Source organism: Mesoplodon densirostris, chromosome 11 (genome assembly GCF_025265405.1).
Source record: "Mesoplodon densirostris isolate mMesDen1 chromosome 11, mMesDen1 primary haplotype, whole genome shotgun sequence".
In the NCBI taxonomy this organism is placed as follows: Eukaryota; Metazoa; Chordata; class Mammalia; order Artiodactyla; family Ziphiidae; genus Mesoplodon; species Mesoplodon densirostris.
The window spans coordinates 69,798,713-69,821,073 of record NC_082671.1 but is presented as its reverse complement, the minus strand read 5'-3'; the positions used below and the strand labels follow the sequence as shown (position 1 = coordinate 69,821,073).

The window sequence follows — 22,361 nt, the reverse complement described above, 5'->3', positions numbered from 1 at the left end:
CCTCGGCCTGGAGCATCTCCTCCCTGGGGAAAATCCCACTCTCGCTTCAAGAATTGGCTTTCAGGGCTCACCCCCCTCGGAGGCTCCCCATCACTCTCTGGGCTGGGCATGGAGCCCTCCTTCCACCCCACCACGTCCTGTCCTCTCTTTTATTACACCACTTTTCACAGCCAGTTGAAACAACTGGGTTCAAGTGTTCTTCTGCGATAGACTGTGAGCTCACTGAGGGCAGGGTCTGTGGCTTCTCCATCTTTGTGTCCCCACTCCCGGGGCCTGGCACTCAATGCTGCTGAATAAACATCTTTGAACTGAACTACATTATGTGAGACCAAAAACGTCTTTATAGTGGCTCAGTCTGGCCACCAAGGGTGTCTCAGTCAGTGTCCACGGGGCCCCATCCAACTGCGCTCAGTCCACACCCGTGACGGAACGGGGAGGGGGCAGGGCCCGGGCGCGCGGGGTTGTACCTGGGCACAGGGTTTCCGGCAGCCTTGCGGTCCGGCCAGAAGCTTCTCCGGGTTCCTGGGACCCAGCACAGCCTGAGGATACTGAGCCTGCCTTCCCCCCAACCTCAAGAGACTGTAGATCAAGGTCAGTTTTTGGTTATTTTAATTGTAAAAACCAAGACATTCATATAAATAAGACCGCTGTGTAAAATAGGATTCACCCTTCTACTAAAACCCTTCTCCCCACACTCAAAAAGAATATAGAAAACCCAGCAGAGATAAGAAGTACAAATCAGCATGCGGTCCCTGATGAGAAGTAAGTGGCAGGCCAGGTTTCCCTGCTGAAACAGGCCTCACGGCGAGGGCACTCCTGGCCCAGGCGTCTCACCGGAGGTCAGTGACACTTCGAGAAACTGCGCGGTCACAGTTCCCACACCCTCAGCCACTGGTTACCAACTGCATGGGTGAGGCAAGGTAACAGGTTCACGCAGCCTGGAGGCTGGGGAGCCGGGAGGGGACGGAGGGGGACAGGCTGCTTGGTCCTCACGTCAAAGCCCGGGGCTGTGGAGTTGTCGGCCCGACGAGACGCAGTGGCTTGTTCAGCCGGGGGTCAGGCTGGGAAAGGGGCTTCTGGGGTGGGGTGGGGGTCACCACTTCTCCGGAAGACAAGGAGAGAAGCGCCAGTGACCCCCGAGGACAGACTCCCTCTCGAGGCCATCTGCATATGGCCCGTAAAGACAAGGACAGCGGACACCTGCCTGCAGTGCTGCGGGTGGGAGCGAGGGGTTCCCGGGCTGTGAGGGCTGAGCAGCCACCCGGAGAGGTGGGGCTGGCATGTCCCTGTGAGAGAAATTCCACCTCCCCCGCTCCTTCTACCCTGTCACATCTCCCCACCCCTCCCGTGCCGCCCCCTCACACCCTGGGACTCAGCGTGAGATGGCTGCGAGCCTGGGGACAGAGATGTCAGCAAATTCACACACTGGGCGTGGCTCAGGAAACAGGACAACAGAAAAGAGCCCGGCTTTCCTCTGGAAAGTCAGGACCTGCCTGGGGCTGCTCCCCACCCCAGGGGAACAGCAGGAGAAGGCCTGGGGGGGACAGGGGCAGGGGTGGGGGACAGCGTCAGGAGCACTTCCAGACACACACAGCCAGGGTCCCCCCAAAGTACAGGTAGAGGAGGTTCTTCACCTCATGTGTGATCTCAAAGCCGAAGCCTTCACCGATCACCACGTGCCAGGAGGAGCCGAACTTCTTGTCCATGGTCTCTTTGATCATCTTGGCGGCACTCTGGAACCAAGAGGACGCTCATCAGGGAGGGAGGTTTCGGGGAGAGGGTGGGCGTGAGTCAGCGCCACTCCGGAACGCATAAGTCTTGGCAAGGGAAAGGCCTGTGGCCTGATATTGCTGTTCTGCTTACGGAACCTTCGGACAGGGCTTCCGCGCGGGGACCCTCCTGCCAGGGGCTGTCGTTACACAGGGACAGGGAACCAGACACCACCTCATCAGTCAGAAGACACTGGCGAGGCGGTAGAGCGGGCCTCGGGCCTGACACAGGGCCCCGGGCTGGAGCTCTGGCTCTGCCCTTAGTGCCCGCGTCCAGTGCCAGGGCCACAGGGCTGTTCTCAGCACTCAGTGAACAAGCCCCGGGAGAGCACGCCGCAGACCGCATGGACTACCATCGTCACCACAAGGTGTCAGGCTGACCCTCAGGGAACAGAAAGGCTGTTCCCCGATGGGTCTGCTGAGCTCTGGGACAGAAGCAGGCCTGGCTCCCTCGGCTGCGGCAGCAGCTCCCTCCTTCCTGTGCTCACTCTTTCGAGAAGAGGTCTGCAGGTGGGGCGGAGGCCCGGCCTTTGCGGGGTGAGCCCCGTGCTCAGGCACCTGCCGGGCACTGGCAGCGCCCTCACCCCTGGCCATAGACTAGGCCACTGGGTGATAAGAAATGGCCTGTGCAAGGTTCAAGAGCTAGGAGGGGCTGGAGAAGGGACGTGCACTTGGGCCTCCCTGGCCCAAAGCCTGGGTTCTCACTAGCCAGGGCCGGCCTCACCCGAGCTGCCATGACACTGACTTCTTCCTTGCTCACGACCAGATTGCTGAATGACATCCCTGCGTCGATGCTGACCTGTCGTTATCGCCAGCACCTAGAACGGTGCCTGGCAAAGGGATGTGTTTAACATCTTTCTTGCATGGATGAATGGATACATGAAGGAATGCCTAGGCGGGCCTCTGTTCTCCACTGGGATGGAGCCAAGGGGAAAGGTACCCTATTCAGCAGCCCCCCTGAGACTGGGAACATGGGCAGGGGCGTCACGGAAAGCCCTCTGGCTCTTCTCCCTCTAGGGCTGGGCGTGAGCATCGGATTGGTACCGGAGACCGCACCGGTCTCCCCCCTCACCGGCCTTCCCCGTGGTACGAATGCTTCCAAGGAAGGCTCTAGCCTGGTCCCAGCAGGACCCTCTGGAGCTGGCTGTGGGGTCTGGGGCCACAGGGGTCACCAAAGACATGAGGGGCCGCCTGCACTGATGGCAATACCTCGTTGTTGTTGTTGAATTTCTCACAGGCCGTGACACACAGCTCCATGGTCTCCACTCGCATCTCCTCTGGCATGTCCGAGTGCTGGAGACAAGGCAGGGGACAAACAGAGAGCGCCTCAGCCTGTGACCTGCCTTCTGGGCTGGCCTCTGTCCCAAGCGTAAGGCACGGACACCGGGGAGCTGCCCCGGCACAGCCCCGGGCAGAGCCCAGAGAGATGACCCATCTCCTGATGGAATCAAGCTAAGCCTCGCGGGCTCTTACACCCCGGGTCCCTGTGCAACCAACGTGTTACAGCGACAGACACGGGATGAAGGCTGGCCCAGGCAGGAGCCTGCCGGCCACGGGCACGGTTTACCAGTAGCCTCAGAGCACAGGTGACTCGCCCAGAAGCCTGAAGAGATGGTGTGGCCCCTCTGAGGGCTCCTGCTTTTCTTCCTGCCCCTCTGGGTGCTCCTTCTCGGGCCACTTTGCTGGATGTCTCTCCTCCTCTGGGCTTTGTCTCCACCCTCGCCTCTTCTCCAGCTATCTGCTCTCTAGGGACTCCACCCTGCTCCGTGGATTTACACATCTTCTATGCAGGGAGGGTTCCCACATGTTCATCCTTAGCTTTAACTTCTTTTTTGGGCTCCGGATTCCTGTGTCCAACTGCCTACTTGACAACCTCAGATGTCTGAAAGATAACTCTTGATTTTTCCCACAAACCTATTCCTCCGTCTTCCCTCTCTTGGTAATCGACACAGTTTTCCCTCCCAGGCTCAGGACAAAATAAACCCTAGCAGTCACCCTTGGCCTGCTTTCCCTTGTACCCAGCATGCAATGCGCCAGTGAATTCTATTGCTCTAGCTTCAAGATCTGCCCAGAATCCTACCATGTCTTGCCACCTCTACTCTGTGACCTGGACCCGGCCACCCACATCTCTCTGGGCCTCTGCAATAGCATCCTGACTGGTCTCCCCACTTCCACCCTGGGTCCCTAAAATCCATTCTCCTTCCAACAGCTAGAGTGATCTTTTAGAAATGCTAACTGTAAAACGGATCCCAGCACTCCCACTCTGCTTAGAGCTCTTTACTGTTCCCCTCTGAACTCAGGATAGAATCCACATTTCTCACCATGGCCCCCAGGTCTCTGAGGCCTGGCCCTGCTGTCACGCTGGCACTCGTGTCCTGCCACCCCCTCAGCACCCTGTTCCAGCCACACTGGCCTTCTTTCTGTTCCTCCCAAAGGCTGAGCTTACTCAGGCTTTCTGTGCCTGCTGCCTGCCCTGCTTGGGGAAAGTTCTCCCCCCAACTTTCACAAGGCTTGCTCCCTAATTTTATTCAGGTGTCTGATCAGAGGAACCTTTCTAGAAGCCATCCTCTATTCTCCAGCCCCTTATACCTGCTTTATTCTTCTTCATAGCACTCATTACCTGAAATCATGTTCTTTAAACCTTTCTTTCATGTGGGCCAGGCCTTTGTCTTGTTCACTCCTACATCCACAGTGCCTAGAACAGTGCCCGATATATAGTAGGTGGCCTAAATGAATAATTGTCGAGTGAATGAATGAATGAAAGGATGAATCACTGCTGACCCCTCGGTCTCTAGATCTGGCCAACAGAGCCCTTCTTAACTTCCTCCCACTGCTATTCTGCAGGGGACAAGCTCCCCCTGCCTCTCTCTAAGGCTCTGTGGGGCCTGCTGGCTACCTGCCTCCCTCCTCCAGGGCTTACCCTGACCAGAGGAAAGGTCTGCAGTCGTTTATAATCAGCCTCATCTTTCTTCCCTTCTGTTTCTCCCATGATCCTTCCTCTGTGATCAGGAGGAGAGAGTGGGGCTTTCAGGAGGTGCTGGGACTGGTAATTAAGACACACCCAGGAGATTCAGGAAGCAGGCCCAGCCAGCTTGGTGGGAGCAGAAAATGTCTTTTTCCAAGGGGTGCTGTAGGAAACAGGAAAAACCAGGAGAAATGAGTTGGCTTAAAAACCATACATCGCAAATTAGAAATGTCTCAGTAACAATCTGACACCTCCCCATCTCAACTCCTCTGCATCCTTTTCCAAATGGCCAGCAAGTCTGCAGACGGGAGGATGAGTCAACACGAGATGCTGGGACCCAGTTAAGAACACGTTGGTACGATGCTGCAAGCCCACACTGTCATTATCAAGACAAATACTGACTGCGGGCCAGGCTGAGGGTGGAGCCTTGAGCTCGCAATTAAGGAATGTAGCTTCTCTGCATGCCCACTATGTACACGGTCCTTGCTCCCCAGCAGACGTGGTTAGGAAGTGAGATGTCAGGTCACGTTCAACAGTCCTGGGTTTATGGGCAAACACGTGCCTCCTTCCGCAGGTCCCTGCTCTGTGGGAGGAAGGGGACCAGCAATGCTCTGTGCCCTCCCTAGAACGCCTGGCAGCCCAGCTCTTCTCATCCACTCCCTCAGGCCACCTGTCTGGCTGGCCCAGGAGCTGGGAGGCTTAGGCATTAGTACTGGTCCTACTGCTCACTAGCTGCGTGGCCTTGGACCTCAGATTCTTCATCAGTAACACAAAGGTAGTCCAATCTATCTCATGGGGCTGTTATGAGAATCAAATGAGACAATGTACGCCAGGCACATGGTAGGCATTCAGTAAATTGTCCTTCCCTCCCTCTGGCTCCTGGGGGAATCACACAAGGATATGACTGAAAAGTTATAAAGCCTAATACACATGTATAGATTTTTGTTTTTCTTTCCAAATCTAGTTATGGAAAAACAGATGGGGCTTTTTCTAAAGAGATGGGCCTGGATCCTAAAGGACTGGAAGCAGTGCTGGAAATTCTGGTATTTCTCTTTATCCTATAATTCAAAGAACTTTTAATCTCAGAAGTACTACTAATACAAATAAATACAAACTGCCATGTCATTAAGTCCTTTGTAACCATCCTTATTGGACCAAATACAGCCAAATAATGTTATTCCAGCACTTCTCACATTTCCAAATAAATCTGCTTTCAGTGCACGGCCACCGAACCCTGAAGATGCCTAGCGCAGTAACTAATGGGCAGGTAATGACGGGTGACATCTCTTGGCTTTCCTGTGGGCCACTGTTCTAAGTGCTCCACGTGTGCTTACTCAGCCCCATGCCACCAACGACCCCACGAGTTAGGGCCTGCATGAATGGAGGGTCGCTCAGCTACTGAGGGGCAAAGCTGGGGTTTGATCTGGGCACGGTCACCCCAACCCCTCCTCACAAGGCCTCCGCACGGCAACGACACATAGTGGGCGCCCGCACGCCTGACCTCTAGGGCGTGACCCCTAGCACGGCTCCTGTGAGCCCAGCAGTGAGAGGAACGTTTGATCTTCCCTTTTGGTGTCTACTGTTCCAATGCGAACTTGACCCTTGTTTGGCCAAGTCTTGAGCTTTCCGTGCACTTTTTCTGGGCTGTGCTCTCGATCTTATCCCACTCTCTGATGCTGCCGAAGTCCTCAGCGCCACTCCATGTGGTCGGCCCCCTCGAGCGAGGCTGGAAGCCTGGCACCGACCCCATGCCCCACAGCATAGGTAGGTTCTGATTTCCCAGCGGACAGACAGCCCCTCTTACCTCATCGTTCTGGGCATTTGTACCACTCAGATATTAGCAGTTTCTGTTTGTCTCTATATATAAGCCTGCAAATTACCAAGTACAATCTCATTGTACTCTCTGCTGAAGTTTCTTATTTCACAAAAGCCAGTGAATCATTTTGTCCTTTCTCATTAATGTCAGGGTCCCATTGCGCCCTGTCCCCCTAGCTGTCTTCGGTAAAGGCCCCTTTATTGCCTCCTCTTCCACATCACCAAGGGGTGACAGAAGGTGCGGGGCCACACTGATGATAAAAGAATAAGGGCTTTAAGCTTCCATTGCCTCCTGAGGTTTTCAAGTGGGAACAACTTACAGTGCTGAAGCAGCTGCTTAGGCCCCTTCCACCTGAATATTTCAACTCAATCCAATTTATCCTCTGGGCTAAAAAGCGCTAGTGTGGAGGGGAGCTGGGAGGCAATTGTGCATACGTGTGCCCTCGGGGAGGTCAGGGTCTGTGACCGCTGCTTGGACTCTGCTTCAACACATGGAATCCTGATGAAACAAGACTTCAGAAGTATTACCAAAGCCCATTCTTCAGGAACAAAGTGGAAAAGCCACTGGGACAGTTTTTTTTAGGGGGGACATCACCTTGTAGAGAAGAGAAAGGACAGGATCACGAGGCGGAATATTAAGGCTGGAATACTAGCTCTATAACTGAAATCAATTCTGCCCTCTTCCTTGCTTTGCAGCCTTGGGCAAGTAATTTAACCTCCTGAGTCTTGGTTTCCTCAGCGAAATGGGATAATCCCACCTTCTCATTCTCAGAGAGCTGCCGAGAGCACCAAGTAGATGCACGTGAGCGTTTTTTTTTGTTTTTTGTTTTTTGTTTTTTTGCGGTACGCGGGCCTCTCACTGCTGTGGCCTCTCCCGTTGCGGAGCACAGGCTCCGGAGGTGCAGGATCAGCGGCCATGGCTCACGGGCCCAGCCGCTCTGCGGCATGTGGGATCTTCCCGGACCGGGGCATGAACCTGCGTCCCCTGCATCAGCAGGTGGACTCTCAGCCACTGCGCCACTAGGGAAGCCCCACGTGAGCGTTTTGAAATTGCAGAGCTCTCCGCGCTCAGCGTCACACTGCTCTTACAGCCACCATGTTATCAGCCAGCACTTTGTCAATATAATTCCACCACATTTATTCAGTATCACGATTGCAAATACTTTTCCTACCCACTGCACGTACTCCTGGGGAATCCAAAAGGAATGAGACTCACAGAATGAAAAGGAACAGTTATAGATGATGTGTTTCCAAACCCAGAGAGGTAGGAGAATTTTTTATGATGCTGTATCATTACAGTACAGCTACAGTCATTCAGCCACGATTTTAAAACCCTGCTGATAGAATGCTACCGAAAATAGCAGAACTAGAGGTTTTAATAACCTTATAAATCTTCCATGCAAATGAGTGTGTGCCTGGCAGGATCAGGCCAGGAAGAAGTTGCGTTGGGTCTAAAAGAAAGCCCTTTAATAATGTAAGTGTGCCCCTGGCCAGGGCACTTGAATCTCCTGGGTACCAGAGCTTGACCGTCCCGGGGCCTGTCCTGGCACACAGAGCCAGAGGCAGCCTTGCTCCCTCTCTGCCCTTTATTCTCCTCCTTACCCAAGGGCCCCTCTGAAGCTTTACACAGCCTCGCCCATGTCTGATGCGAGGCTTCTCCTAGGCAACAGGAGGCAGAGGCGGGGCTCTCCATCTCATCCTCTTGTCAAAGCCTGTGCCCCTTGTTCTTCTGTGGCAATGACCTCAGTCCCTATTTATTATTTTGCTTTTGAAGTGTTTGGGAAGAATCCTTAAGAGGGTTAGGGGATGTGGGAAGGAGGAAGGAAAAGTGAATGAATTCTGGGAAATAAGGCCCAAAGTGTCAGCCAGCACCCCGACCCCCCACCCCAAGCCACTCAGCGCCTGGAACACGTTTGGCTCGTGGACCACGGCTCGCCACCCCTTACCACCTTCCGGCATCCGAGAGGTGGGAGACACGCTTGGAGCACGGCATCGTGCTCCACAGGCAGGTCTGACTTCACACCTCGGTCTGTCTCAGATAAGCGTTTACATCTCTAGGCCTTGGTTTTCTCATCTGGAAACTGGGCCTAAGAATACACTCTGCCTCACAGTAAACGTCAGCTCTTGCGACTGGTGTGGAAGGAAGGGGAAGTGTAATGCCCTTCTTCATATTCCAGCCAACTAAACAGCTAAATGCTAGGCCAAACAAACCAACACTCACCGAGTTCCCCCCCTCCCAGTGCTGTTAGTACTGAAGCAGGAAGGAGTCACAAGGAAATCTGGTAAACACAGTTGGGCCGGGGGCCGTGGTGTGGAGACACTGCGCTTTCACACTGACGGCCTCATTTCATCCCATAACAACCTGTGGGGGCGGCACCCGCTCCCAGTTCTCAGACAAGACACTGGGGCTCAGAGAAGTCTGGGGGCTGGCCTGTGGGCACACAGCCAGCCACGACAGAGCCAGGATCGGAGCCCATGTCTATTCTTCTGACGCTACCTTCTGTGCTTGCTTTCCTGTCACAAGCAAGTAGGAAACAAGACAGTAACACAAATAAAGTCAAGCCTCGGCAGCCACTGGTCCAGCCCCCTGTCCAGGCAGGCCTCCTACTTCCAGCCGTAACGGGGCTACACACTCGGCACCTTGGTTATCCTCCTGCCTTTCCCTGACACGTCCGCCCTCTGACTTCTGGCAAACAAAGGGCAAAGCTCGTAAGGTGAGGAGAAAGGAACCTAAGGACTTGAGAGCATTCGTCTAAGATGTCAGTGGTGAAGTCAGGAAACAACACGGAAGATCTGGATTTCACAATCAGTTTAAAATGCATCTGGGAGGGAGACGCAAGAGGGAAGAGATATGGGAACGTATGTATATGTATAACGGATTCACTTTGTTATAAAGCAGAAACTAACACGCCATTGTAAAGCAATAATACTCCAATAAAGATGTAAATAAATAAATAAATAAATAAATAATTTTAAAAAATGCATCTGGGACTCCCCTGGTGGTGCACTCGTTAAGAATCTGCCTGCCAATGCAGGGAACACGGGTTCGATCCCTGGTCCGGGAAGGTCCCACATGCCGCGGAGCAACTAAGCCTGCCTGCCACAACTACTGAAGTCCGTGCGCCTAGAACCTGTGCTCCGCAACAAGAGAAGCCACCGCAATGAGAAGCCCATGCACCGCCAGAAAGAGTAGCCCCCGCTCGCCGCAACTAGAGAAAGTCTGTGCAGCAACAAAGATCCAACGTAGCCAAAAATAAATAAATAAATAAATAAATAAATTTATTTAAAAAATGCATCATCTACTATAAAAGAAAGTTTTAAGAGTAAGAAAGAGACGATCGCAGGATAAAGAACAGTCCTGCTCAAGAAAAGTTACCTTTCATGCACACAAAGGCTTTTTTTTTTTTCACATCGCCCGTATTTTTTCTCATTTCACTGAGGTCCAGTGAAAACTTCTGATGTGTCTTAAACCAGGGGGAGGGAAGGAAAGAAAGAGGGAGAGAGGGAGAGAGAAAGATGAGGAGGTAGAGACCAAGACATTTTCTTTATGTATAAGATGATGCAATAAACAACACTGACTCATGTGGTACACCCTCATGGACATACCCAAATCCAAACATTTTTGTCAGGATACAAAGTACAACAAAAAGCCATAACTATCACAGACATCAGCTCCACAGGAGAACAGATGCTTACTACAGACAGCGGATTACACAGTCTCCCACCCCCCACTTTCCCACCTACCTCCTCCTTTCCCACTCAAGAGAACAGATTTGCTTGAACCTAAGGGACTAAGAATGACGTTATCACAGAAATGAGTTGGAGTTTGCCCTGATTTACTTTTTTAAAAAAATCAGTCACAATCGCTAACTATTGGTGACATCTCACAACCAGTCACGACTCAGCAGTGCATCGTGAGTCCAGACAATCACCTGGGGCTGAAGGACTTGCTCTGTTCTCTGACAAGTCCAATGTCTGACACATGGCAGAAGCCCAACAAATATCTAAACTGTAATTAAATTATATTTCATTTGCCCCCTGGGAAGGGAGAGGACTTATCAAATCCATTCAATAACATTTGTCAAGCACTGACCTTGAGCAAGACAACAGGATGGGTGTTCATTTACTCCCCCTAAGAACTCTGTCAGATGGGCACTATTATCCCTACTTCTCTGATGAACACTCAGGCTGAGAAAAGCAAAGTGACTTTCCACCCGGCTAATAAACAGAGGAGCTAGGATTCAATCAGCTATATATGACTTCAGGATTAAGCTTTTTCAACTACTCTGCTATAAACAAGAGACAGTCTCTGCTTTCAAGGAGCATACAATCCAATATGACAAACCAACACACATACACAAGGAATTAACTATGGTTCATGGCAGAAAGCAGTAAGTGCCACAAGCCGGGTGCAAAGGTAGAGGAAATAGGAGAATTCTGGAGGGGGCAGAGGACAGCAAGAAAAGCTTGGTGGTAGGGTCAGCATTTGAGTCAGACCTTAAAAGGTGAGTGGGAATCCTGATGGGTGGGCAAGGTGAGCAAGACCTTCCAGGCAGAGAGATGAACAAACACAGTGATGTCAAAGCAGAAAGCTCGAAGCGTTTTCTGGGAAAGTCCAACAGTCCAATTTGGCCTGAGGACAGAACTTGGCAAGGGAGAAAAGAGAAAGTAGGCTGGGAAAAAAGACTGGGGTCAGGTTGTGGATATATAGCAGGGCCCTAAGACCCAGGCTTAAGAAGTATGGATATTTTTAGTGGAGAAAGAGAAGCCCTTTGGAAGTGTCTTGGGGGCTGGTGACATGGTCATGTTTTGGGGCAATTATCCTGGTGGGCTGGGTTAACGGGAGGGGAGACTGGAGGTAGGAACACCAGTTAGGAAGCTACAGCCATGGCCCGGGTGACAGGCATTAAAAACTTGAACCAGGACGGTGGCTTTAGGCATAGAGAGAATGTGAGACCCTTGCAGAGGCACAATCAAAGACCCGACACTGCCTAAGTGGGATGGGCGTGGCAGAGTGACGGAGGATGCCCCAGGAGGATGGTGATGCCACTGAGACAGACAGGGGACGTCAGGTAGAACAGATGGATAGATAAAGATGCGGGCTGGTCTGATTTTTGAACTCCTGAGTTTAAGCTGTTGGTGAGATACACAAATGGAGGTGTCTCATCAGGAGCAGGGAATCATGGAATCATGGATTATCAGGGGCAGGAGGGAAGCCATCAAGCCCAAGCATCACATCAATATATCAATCTCTACTCCAACCCCCACTCCCAAAGTCTCCCTAACCATGGAAGCCCAGGAGAAAGATCAGAGCTAGAGATGTGGATTTGTAGGAGAAACGGAGAAATGACAGCTGACCATAAGGGAGCTGGTGACACTTCTCAGACGGGGAAAATGTGCGGAAATAAGAGACAGAGGAAGGAAGTTCATATTATCCTCAGAATCCCCAAAGGAGATGTGCTGCAGTATCCTAATTCTATATATACTCAGACTGGACTCCAGAGAGATTAGGTAACTTGCTAGGGTCCTGTAATTGGGAATCCAAATTAGGTTTGCCAAGTCCTTTTCACTACACCCGAAACTTCCCAAAAGGACCACATGGTCAGGGAAGCCTACAGTTGGGTCAAAGAATCACATCCTAGAACGTCAGCGTCAAAGAGACCTTAGAGATCATTCAACCTAACTTCCCGTTTACAAATAGGGAAACTGAGGCCAAAAAGGGAAATGACCAGCCTCGAGTCCCAGCACGTCGTCAACTGCCCAAGTGAAGCGGTCTGGGTGGAGGCGATGGCGACCACCGGCCCACCCGCGGGAGGAGGGGGTTACCCTGCGAAAGACAGGGGATCAAGGCGCGAGGAGGAGTTGGGTTAGGGAGGATGAGGGATCGTGAAGCTGGAGAGGACCTCGGGAGGGTAGGGAGGAGCGGCCTGCAGGGTCGCGACGGCGAAACTGTCTCGACAGAGCTCGCAGGTCCCCGAAGTGGTGGTGGAGGGAAATGGGGGTTGGGAGGACCTGGAACTGGGGACCAACAGGCAGGAGGCTGAGGTGGGGCCTCCGCGGTGGGCGAGGCCCCGCCCGCCCCGCAATGCCTCCCGGCCCCACTTCGGGCCGGCCCTCCCCGCCCGGCTGCCCACCGCTCCCCCGGGCCTCACCTGCTCCCGCGGGGGCCGGAGCCAGGGCCTCAGCGAGCGCACCCCCCCACCAGCGTTGTCAAGGAGGGAAACAAGAGTGTCTTAGCAACAGCAAGGAAGTCTTGCCCCCTCACCGGACGTTGACGGAAATTTTACTTCTTATTGGTGAATAAAAACGTCAATCAATGTTGAAGGGCCCACAACGTAGGGATTTGCGAGGAAAGGGGCGTGGCTTAGAGGTTGGGGAGGTGGGGCTTCACTTATAGTTGTCTTAAGTGGGCCTGAGGAGCCGGGCACCTTAAGAAGTTCTCCTTTCAGAGAAACTTTGAAAAGCAGTATTGCCTGGTGAGTTTCTTCTAGTCATTCGAAATAACAAATGCAATTTGTCGGTGTCGTGACCCTAAGATGCCACTTTATTGGGATCTCAAAAGCCTAATATTAAGTAGCATTATGTAGGGCTTTTACAATGAGTAATCGCACCTGATTCTCACCACAATGAGATGTGGTTACGAATACTATTCGAATAGTATTCGTAACCACATCCATCTGAACTAAGGTTCAGAGAGGTTAAGTAGCTTGTAAAAGGAAAAAATCAAGGTTAAGTTCCTGGAGAAGGAACCCAGGGGCTCTTGCACAGCAGCACACCCTCACATAGTTGCCTAGTGCTAGCCGTGGGAGACATTGTACCATCTGACCTAAAGGTACCATTGTCCAGAGCCTGCCTTTTCTTTCCCTTAGGAGAAATTAATCTGAACATATGAGTACAACTAGGGAGAAGGGAAAGGGGGGAGGGGAGAAGAACCTGCAGATTCAATTATTTGATTGGTGGATCAAAGGGTCAGTGGGGTGCTCCATATTTTAACCATTTACCCTATCATGATGGGTACTTTGGGTGGAACCCCACTTCACATTCGTTGGCATTTACTGGGAGCTCAGCCCTGGCCAGGTGCTGATGATTCAGAGGGGAGTAAGATGAGAATCTTGGTCCCAGAGAAGGCACTGTCCAGTGTGGGGAAAGTCTTGTCAACAAATAGATAGAGAGTAATTCATTCTACCTGTGCTCTGGTAGAGGTGTGGGCAAGGTGCTGGTTCTCTCCAAGGAGGGAGGAACTAACTCTCGGAACAGGTGGTGCTTGAGTTGGCTGAGTGTCAGATGGCCAGCGGCTAGGAGGGTACACATAGTTCACTGGGGAACTGCTGGTGGTTCCATGAGGCCTGGGTAGATGATGAATGTGGTGCAAGTGGGAAGGGGGATGGTGAAGACAGTGGAGGTGAAGATGCAGAGGGGAGTAGGGTTTTGAATGCCAGGTTCAGAGAAGTGAGGTGAGAGTGGGGGAAAGTAGCTGCTGGAGGGTTTTAAGTAGGGCAGAAACATGGGCAGATTTGAGTTATGGAAAGATCACTTGGATGGAGAAGATGGTAGACTGGATTTGGAGTGGGTAGGTGAAGGCAGGCACAGCAGGTTTAGCTTTGAGACTTGGAAGCTTGAGGTGCGCCAGGCCTTTGCCGATTCCCAACTTGCCTCCCTGGTGTGTTCTGAGGGTCCATGGGATGTCTGACTCAGCCTCCAGATTTCCTCAATCCTCTTTGCCAAGTTTCTCCAAGAGATGGAAGGTGGACTTTGAGGGGGATGAAGCTCTTGCTTCCGCCTCTGATCCAAACTTCTCCCAAAAGGGGTCCACATTTGCTGTCTTCTCTTTCTCACCTCCCATTCATTCTTCAGCCCACTGCAATCTGGCTTCCACTCCCACGACACCACCAAAATTCCCTCTTCCATGGTTACCAGTGACCTCTTGAAGAGCAGAATCCAATAGACCCTTTTAGTCTTTATCTTAGTGGACCCATCCCCCTGCTGGCATACATCTGTCGACTACACCCATCTACGTGAAATTCTCCACCCCAAAGATAGTGCCTGCAGAACTCTTTACAATGCAGATTCCAAGGCCCCACAGCATCAGAATAGTGAAGGGCAGTAATCTGTATTTTTCACAAGCACCCCTGGTGCACACTCGCCATTGAGAATCACTGCTCTATCCTAACACCTGGGGCACCTCATTCTCCTGGGTCTCCTCAAAACTCTCTTCCTATCTGGCTCCTTCTTCCTTTGATCTCCGTGCCCACCTTGACCCTCCTCTTATCAATGGTCTCAAATTCCTTCCTACCCTAGGTCACCTGCTCATCAGCAGGAGTTCCCCTTGGTCATGCTGCCTAGAGTATTTACTGGAATTGAGGGTTGGGTGTGTATTTTGGAAAACCTCTCTGGTGATTCCAAACACTCTTCCAGGGAGTTATGTCACCCCACACACATCTTGTTGAGAATTGCTACCTTAAGGACTGTCCTTTGGGGATCTCATCCACTCCCACTGTTCCATTGTCAATGTCCTTGTAGATTCTGATGGCTCCTGTGTTTCTCTCTCCAGATTAGGCCTCTCACTGGAGCTACAGGCCTAAATATCCAAATGCCCCCTGGCCATCTCCACCAGAATGTCCCACAAACCCTTCAAACTCAGTGTCCCAAAGTGAACCCATCTTCCTCCAACTGGCTCTCTTGCATTCCCATATCAGTAAATGGCACCACCACCACCTGCAGTTGCCTCCAGCAGAAATCAGGGAATCTTGTCCTTCCCCCTTCCGCCTACCGTCACCCACCTCAAATCAATCACAAGCCTGCTGATTCTAACTCCTATGTCCTGAGTACAGCCCCTTCTGGCCATCTTCATGGCACTCCTCATGTGCACAGCGCCATGATCCCACCTGTATTACTGCAATAACTTCCTAATAGGACTACCTGATCACAGTCTTGCCCTTCTCTAATTCACCCTCTATACCACAGTCAATGTGATACTTCTAAAACCCGAATTTCACCACTGTGTTCCCCTCTTTAACAAATGCTTCCCTCCCTCCACAGTTCCCCAGCGCCTACCAACTGACATCCAGATGCCACGACCTGGCATTCAAGCCTGTGGCGTGGCCCGTGGGCACCGACATCTCCTTCTTGCATCTCCTTCCCCTGTGCTTTATGCTCCAGCCACTCCAGCTCTCCTGGCTCTCCACACATTCCACACTGCTCCCCACCTCCCTGCATTTACTCACGCATCCTCTCTGCCCACATTCTTCCTCTGCCCATCCCTCCTTTTTGGCTATAGGAGCCCATACTCCTTTGGTCTTAGCCGGCACATGTTGGGATTCCACAACTTGCGACCAGAAAAGTCCTTTGTACTCCGATCTCATCGGGTGCATGTTCCTGCCTCTGCTCTCCTCCGCTGTTTTATACTTGAGTTTAATTCTCTGTCTTCCCCTGCAAGCTCCTTGAGAGCAAGGACTTTGTCTTATTCATGTCCACATCTCGGTGTTTCACACAGGATCCAGCAGAGAGTAGGTGCTTTGTAAATGTTTCACGAATAACTATATGAATAAATGAATGGGGTGGATAGGATCCTACCCTACTTCTTCAGACTCAGCTCTTGTCGATCCCCAAGATTCAGCCTACATTCTAGCTACACCTCTTCCTGCACTGCTCATGCTGTTTAGAGCGGTTAATGGTGGACACCCTGGAATCAGTTAGCAAGTGCATCAGCTGCAAGTAACAGATATTGGAAGGATAGTGACCTAAAATGACATAAATTTATTATCTTACAATTCTGGAGTCAGAAGTCTGAAATGGGTCTCAGCAGGCTAAAATCAAGGTATCCCCAGGCCTGCGTTCCTTCCTGAGGCTCTAAGGAAGGCTATTTCTTTCCCTTTTTCAGTTTCTAAACACTTCCTGCCTTCCTCTGACACTGACTCTTCAGCCTCTTTCATATCTAAGGACCCTTGTGATTACCTTGGCCCCAAATCAGATAATCCTAGTTAATCTCTTTATCTCATGGTCATCTGATTAGCAACATTAATTCCATCTGCAACCTTACTTCCCTTTGCCTTGTGACAACATATTCACAACTTCTGGGGATCAGGAAGTAGACATCTTTGGTGGGGGGAGGAGGGCATTATTTTACTTACTATAGTCAGTATGGGTAAAATTTTCACATGTAATTGAAAAGAATGTCTATTCTGTAGTTGCTCTGTTAGGTCAAGTTTGTTTATCATTTTGTTCAGATGTTCTATACTCATGCTGAACTGTTTTTCTTCTGCTAGCCCTATACATTATTGAGATAGGTGTGTTCAAATATCCCACTACAATTACAGACTTGTCAAATTTTCCTTTGTTTCTATCAATTTTTACTTTAAATAATTATGCTGTTAATACACACATACAAATTTATAATTGTTATATCTTCCTAAGAGACTGACTCTTTATCATCATGAAATGTGCCTTTTATCTCTAGCAGTGATTCTTGTCTTAAAGTCTACTTTGAACTAAGTATAGCTACACCAACCTTCTTTGAATTAGTGTTTGCATGGTGTTTATTTTTCTACCCTTTTAATTTCAACCTTTCTATAGACTTATTTTAAAGTCCATTTCGACAATATTAATATTTTCATTGGAATATTTATCTTTTAATATTTAATGTAATTACCCACTGATATTAAGTTTAGGTTTAAATCAATCACCTCACTATTTTCTACTTATCCCTCCCTTTCTGGGTTCCTTCTTTTCCCCTTTTTTGGCCTTCTTTGGATTTTTATTATTCTATTTCTTTCTCCTGTACTAACTGGTTAGTTACATATTCTTTTACAGTCTTTTTAGTGACTACCCTAGGAAAATTCAATATCAATCCTAGACTTGTTAAACTCTAATGTAAAATTAATACTTTTACTACTTCCAGGACCCTGCAAGGACATTAGAATATTTTAATTGCCTTTACCTCTTCCCACTTTTTAATTCTGTTGCTGCCATGAATTTCAAAGCTCACAGACATAATTTTTTTCCAATCAATATTAAGTTAGATTTAGCCACATATTCACCCTTTCCTTTGTTCTTCATTGGAATCTCCATACTTCATTTCAGGACCTTTTCCCTTTCTCCCTAAAGAATTTCCTTTAGTCTGTCCTTTAAGAGAAGCTCTGTTGGTAACAAAAAACTTTGGTAATAACTATTCTGTTTTTCCTTTGTCTGAAAACATCTTTATGTCATCCTCATTTTTGAAGGGTCTTCAATGAATATAGAGTTCTAGGGTGGCAGTTATTTCCTTTCAGCACTTTGAAGATGTCATTTTATTGTCTTCCTTTTTCCATTCCTTCTATTGAGAAGTTAGTGGTTGTTCTGGTCATCCATCCTTGGAAGGTAATGCATCTTTTCTCTCTGAGACCATTTAAGAATTTTTCTTTGTCTTTGATTTGCAGCTGTTTCACTATCAGAGTCCTAGTTAATGGTTTTCTTCGCATTTCTCATTCTTGAAGTTCCCTGAGACTCTTGAATCTCTGGCTTAATGTCTTTCAATGGTTTTTGGAAAATTCTCAGACATTGTCTATTCAAATATTATTTCTGCCCTATTTGCTCTCTCCATTTCTGGGGCTCCTTACATGTTAGATTTTTTCATTATGTCCCATATTAACCTTTTTAAAAAAATATCTTTATTGGAGTATAATTGCTTTACAATGTTGTGTTAGTTTCTGATGTAAAACAAAGTGTATATGTATACATATGTATACATATGTATATGTATATATGTATATATATATGTATACATATATCCCCATATCCCTTCCCTCTTGAGCCTCCCTCCCACCCTTCTAGGTTGTCACAAAGTATGGAGCTGATCTTCCTGTGCTATGCGGCTGCTTCCCATCCATTTTACATTTGGTAGTGTGTATATGTCAATGCTACTCGCTCACTTCGTCTCAGCTTCCCCTTCTCCACCATGTCCTCAAGTCCATTATCTATGTCTGCGTCTTTATTCCTGCCCTGCCACTAGGTTCATCAGTACCGTTTTTTTAGATTTCGTATATATGCATTAGCATACGGTATTTGTTTTTCTCTTTCTGACTTACTTCACTCTGTATGACAGACTCTAGGTCCATCCACCTCATTACAAATAACTCAATTTTGTTCCTTTTATGGCTGTGTAATATTCCATTGTATATATGTGCCACATCTTCTTTATCCATTAATCTGTTGATGGACACTTAGGTTGCTTCCATGTCCTGGCTATTGTAAATAGAGCTGCAATGAACATTGTGGTACATGACTCTGTTTGAATTATGGTTTTCTCAGGGTATATGCCCAGTAGTGGGATTGCTGGGTCATATGGTAGTTCTATTTTTAGATTTTTAAGGAACCTCCATACAGTTCTCCATAGTGGCTGTATCACTTTACATTCCCACCAACAGTGCAGGAGGGTTCCCTTTTCTTCACACCTTCTCTAGCATTTATTTTTTCTAGATTTTTTGATGATGGCCATTCTGATGATGAGAGGTGATACCTCATTGAGGTTTTGATTTGCATTTCTCTAATGATTAGCGATGTTGAGCATCTTTTCATGTTTGTTGGCAATCTGTATGTCTTCTTTGGAAAAATGTCTGTTTAGGTCTTCCACCCATTTTTGAATTGGGTTTTTTGTTTTTTTTTGTTTTTTTAGGTTTTTTTTTTTTTTTATTTTACAAATTTAATCAGTTATACATATACATATGTTCCCATATCCCCTCCCTTTTGCGTCTCCCTCCCACCCTCCCTATCCCACCCCTCCAGGCGGTCACAAAGAACCGAGCTGATCTCCCTGTGCTATGCGGCTGCTTCCCACTAGCTATCTACCTTACGTTTGGTAGTGTATATATGTCCATGCCGCTCTTTCACTTTGTCACAGCTTACCCTTCCCCCCCCCCATATCCTCAAGTCCATGCTCTAGTAGGTCTGTGTCTTTATTCCTGTCTTACCCCTATGTTCTTGATGACATTTTTTTCTTAAATTCCATATATATGTGTCAGCATACAGTATTTGTCTTTCTCTTTCTGACTTACTTCACTCTGTATGACAGACTCTAGGTCCATCCACCTCATTACAAATAGCTCAATTTCATTTCTTTTTATGGCTGAGTAATATTCCATTGTATATATGTGCCACATCTTCTTTATCCATTCATCCGATGATGGACACTTAGGTTGTTTCCATCTCCGGGCTATTGTAAATAGGGCTGCTATGAACATTTTGGTACATGTTTCTTTTTGAATTATGGTTTTCTCAGGGTATATGCCCAGTAGTGGGATTGCTGGGTCATATGGTAGTTCTATTTGTAGTTTTTTAAGGAACCTCCATACAGTTCTCCATAGTGGCTGTATCACTTTACATTCCCACCAACAGTGCAGGAGGGTTCCCTTTTCTTCACACCTTCTCTAGCATTTATTTTTTCTAGATTTTTTGATGATGGCCATTCTGATGATGAGAGGTGATACCTCATTGAGGTTTTGATTTGCATTTCTCTAATGATTAGCGATGTTGAGCATCTTTTCATGTTTGTTGGCAATCTGTATGTCTTCTTTGGAAAAATGTCTGTTTAGGTCTTCCACCCATTTTTGAATTGGGTTTTTTGTTTTTTGATATTGAGTTGCATGAGCTGCTTGTATATTTTGGAGATTAATCCTTTGTCAGTTGCTTCATTTGCAAATATTTTCTCCCATTCTGAGGGTACTCTTTTTGCCTTGTTTATGGTTTCCTTTGCTGTGCAAAAGCTTTTAAGTTTCATTAGGTCCGATTTGTTTATTTTTGTTTTTATTTCCATTACTCTAAGAGATGGGTCAAAAAAGATCTTGCTGTGTGTGATTTATGTCATAGAGTGTTCTGCCTATGTTTTCCTCTAAGAGTTTTATAGTGTCTAGCCTTACATTTACTTTTTAAAAAAAAGATTTAATTTTACTTATTTTGGGCTGCGTTGAGTCTTTGTTGCTGCACGCGGACTTTCTGTATTTGCGGAGGGCAGGGGCTACTCTTCGTTGTGGTGAGCGGCCTTCTCCTTGCAGTGGCTTCTCTTTGTTGCAGAGCACACGCTGTAGGCACGTGGGCTCAATAGTTGTGGCGCACGGGCTTAGTTGCTCCACGGCATGTGGGATCTTCCCAGACCAGGGATCGAACCCGTGTCCCCTGCACTGGCAGGCATATTCTTATCCACTGCGCCACCAGGGAAGTCCCTGGCCTTACGTTTACTTCTTTAATCCATTCTGAGTTTATTTTTGTGTATGGTGTTAGGAAGTGTTCTAATTTCATTCTTTTACATATAGCTGTCCAGTTTTCCCAGCACCACTTATTGAAGAGGCTGTCTTTTCTCCACTGTATATCCTTGCCTCTTTTGTCAAAGATAAGGTGACCATATGTGCATGGATTTATCCATATTAATCTTATGCTTTTGGGCCTCCCTGGTGGCGCAAGTGGTTGAGAGTCCGCCTGCCGATGCAGGGGATACGGGTTCGTGCCCCGGTCTGGGAGGATCCCATATGCCGCGGAGCGGCTGGGCCCGTGGGCCATGGCCGCTGAGCCTGAGCGTCCGGAGCCTGAGCGTCCGGAGCCTGAGCGTCCGGAGCCTGTGCTCCGCAACGGGGGAGGCCACAACAGTGAGAGGACCGCATACCGCAAAAAAAAAAAAAAAATCTTATGCTTTTTTTCCTGTACTTTCGTTCTTTCCCCTCTGTTTTTATTAAGGATCATTTCTTTTGAGGTCATAGAGTTCACAATTCCTTCTTCATCTGTGTCTGGGCTGCTGTTAGACTTACTTAGTTCATAAGCTCAGTTAATGTATTTTTCATTTCTAGAATTTTCATTTGAATATTTTTTTAGTTTACAGATCTCTGTTGAAATTCTATTTGTCATCTACATTCTTAGTTATATTAATCATAATTATTTTCAAGCCTGGGTCTTATAACTCCACTCTATGAATCTCCTATAGAGATCGTTTTAATATTAGACTTTTTATTTTGAGATAATTATAAATTCACATTAAGTTGCAAGAAATAATAGAGATTTTATGTGCCTTTATCCAGTTACCCCCAATGGTAATATCCTGCAAAACTATAATGCAATATCACAACTAAGATACTGACATTGATACGATATTATTCCAATTTCCCCAGTTTTACTTGTACCTGTGTGTATATGTGTGCATGTGTGCCTGTGCGTGTGCATATGTGTGTTTATTTACTTCCATGCAATTTTATATGTGTAGGTCTATTGGCCCTTAAAATTTTTTTTCTCTTGATTTTCAGTCATTCAGTTTTGTCTCCAGATATGTCTGATAATTTCTTATTGAATGCCAAACCTTGTGTAACAAAATATGTGAGTTTGGATAATGGTATCTTCCTCCAGAGAGACTTTACTTGCTGGAAAGGAAGAAACGCCCCTTGGAGATCTCTGACCATGAATTTAAAATGAGAGTCAACACACCTCGGAGCCCTATGCCTTTCCACATCAGCGGTCAGCTGTGCAGGGGCTGGCATGAAGCAGGTAGACAGTGGGATTTAACCAAGGTTGGACAGTGCCAGCTGAGTGGGACAGAGGGAGAAGGTGATTGTAAGTAAATCAGTGCAAGAGAGGATAAACAAGGCATATCTGCCTGCAGCTTAATTTTGCTCAGTGGTAAGTAATTAAAAGCAATATTTTAAAGCAAATCTGGATTCACTCTGGAGTAGAATGTGGAAAGGAGTTTTACATATTACTCGGTAGACTTGAAATATGGTTTTCCTATTTGAAGTGCTGCTTCAGGCTATACCCCCTGCTCCTTATGAGGTGAATTCCTCTTGTTGGAAGTTTGGGAAACT

The 22,361-nt window shown here is 48.2% G+C and overlaps 1 protein-coding gene across 1 annotated transcript; it reads right to left on the bottom strand.

Annotated features, from left to right (window-relative positions):
• Positions 1-592: 592 nt before the first annotated feature.
• DNAL4 (dynein axonemal light chain 4) lies at positions 593-12,784 on the bottom strand. Its single transcript, XM_060113066.1, has 4 exons — positions 12,702-12,784; positions 4,690-4,897; positions 2,979-3,062; positions 593-1,733 (listed from the first exon to the last, which is right to left on the bottom strand). The coding sequence occupies exons 2-4, from the start codon at positions 4,756-4,758 to the stop codon at positions 1,569-1,571; spliced, it is 318 nt and encodes a 105-aa protein (XP_059969049.1). The 5' UTR covers positions 4,759-4,897; positions 12,702-12,784; the 3' UTR covers positions 593-1,568.
• Between the last annotated feature and the right edge of the window lie 9,577 nt (positions 12,785-22,361).

What these genes read in the sequence shown, in the direction of transcription:
- DNAL4 (XM_060113066.1), bottom strand. Translation starts at nt 4,758, where the DNA reads ATGGGAGAAACAGAAGGGAAGAAAGATGAGGCTGATTATAAACGACTG. An exon ending in AGACCTTTCCTCTGGTCAGG is followed by an intron (nt 3,063 to 4,689) that starts GTAAGCCCTGGA and finishes CCTTGTCTCCAG; the next exon opens with CACTCGGACATGCCAGAGGA. An exon ending in AATTCAACAACAACAACGAG is followed by an intron (nt 1,734 to 2,978) that starts GTATTGCCATCA and finishes TCTTGGTTCCAG; the next exon opens with AGTGCCGCCAAGATGATCAA.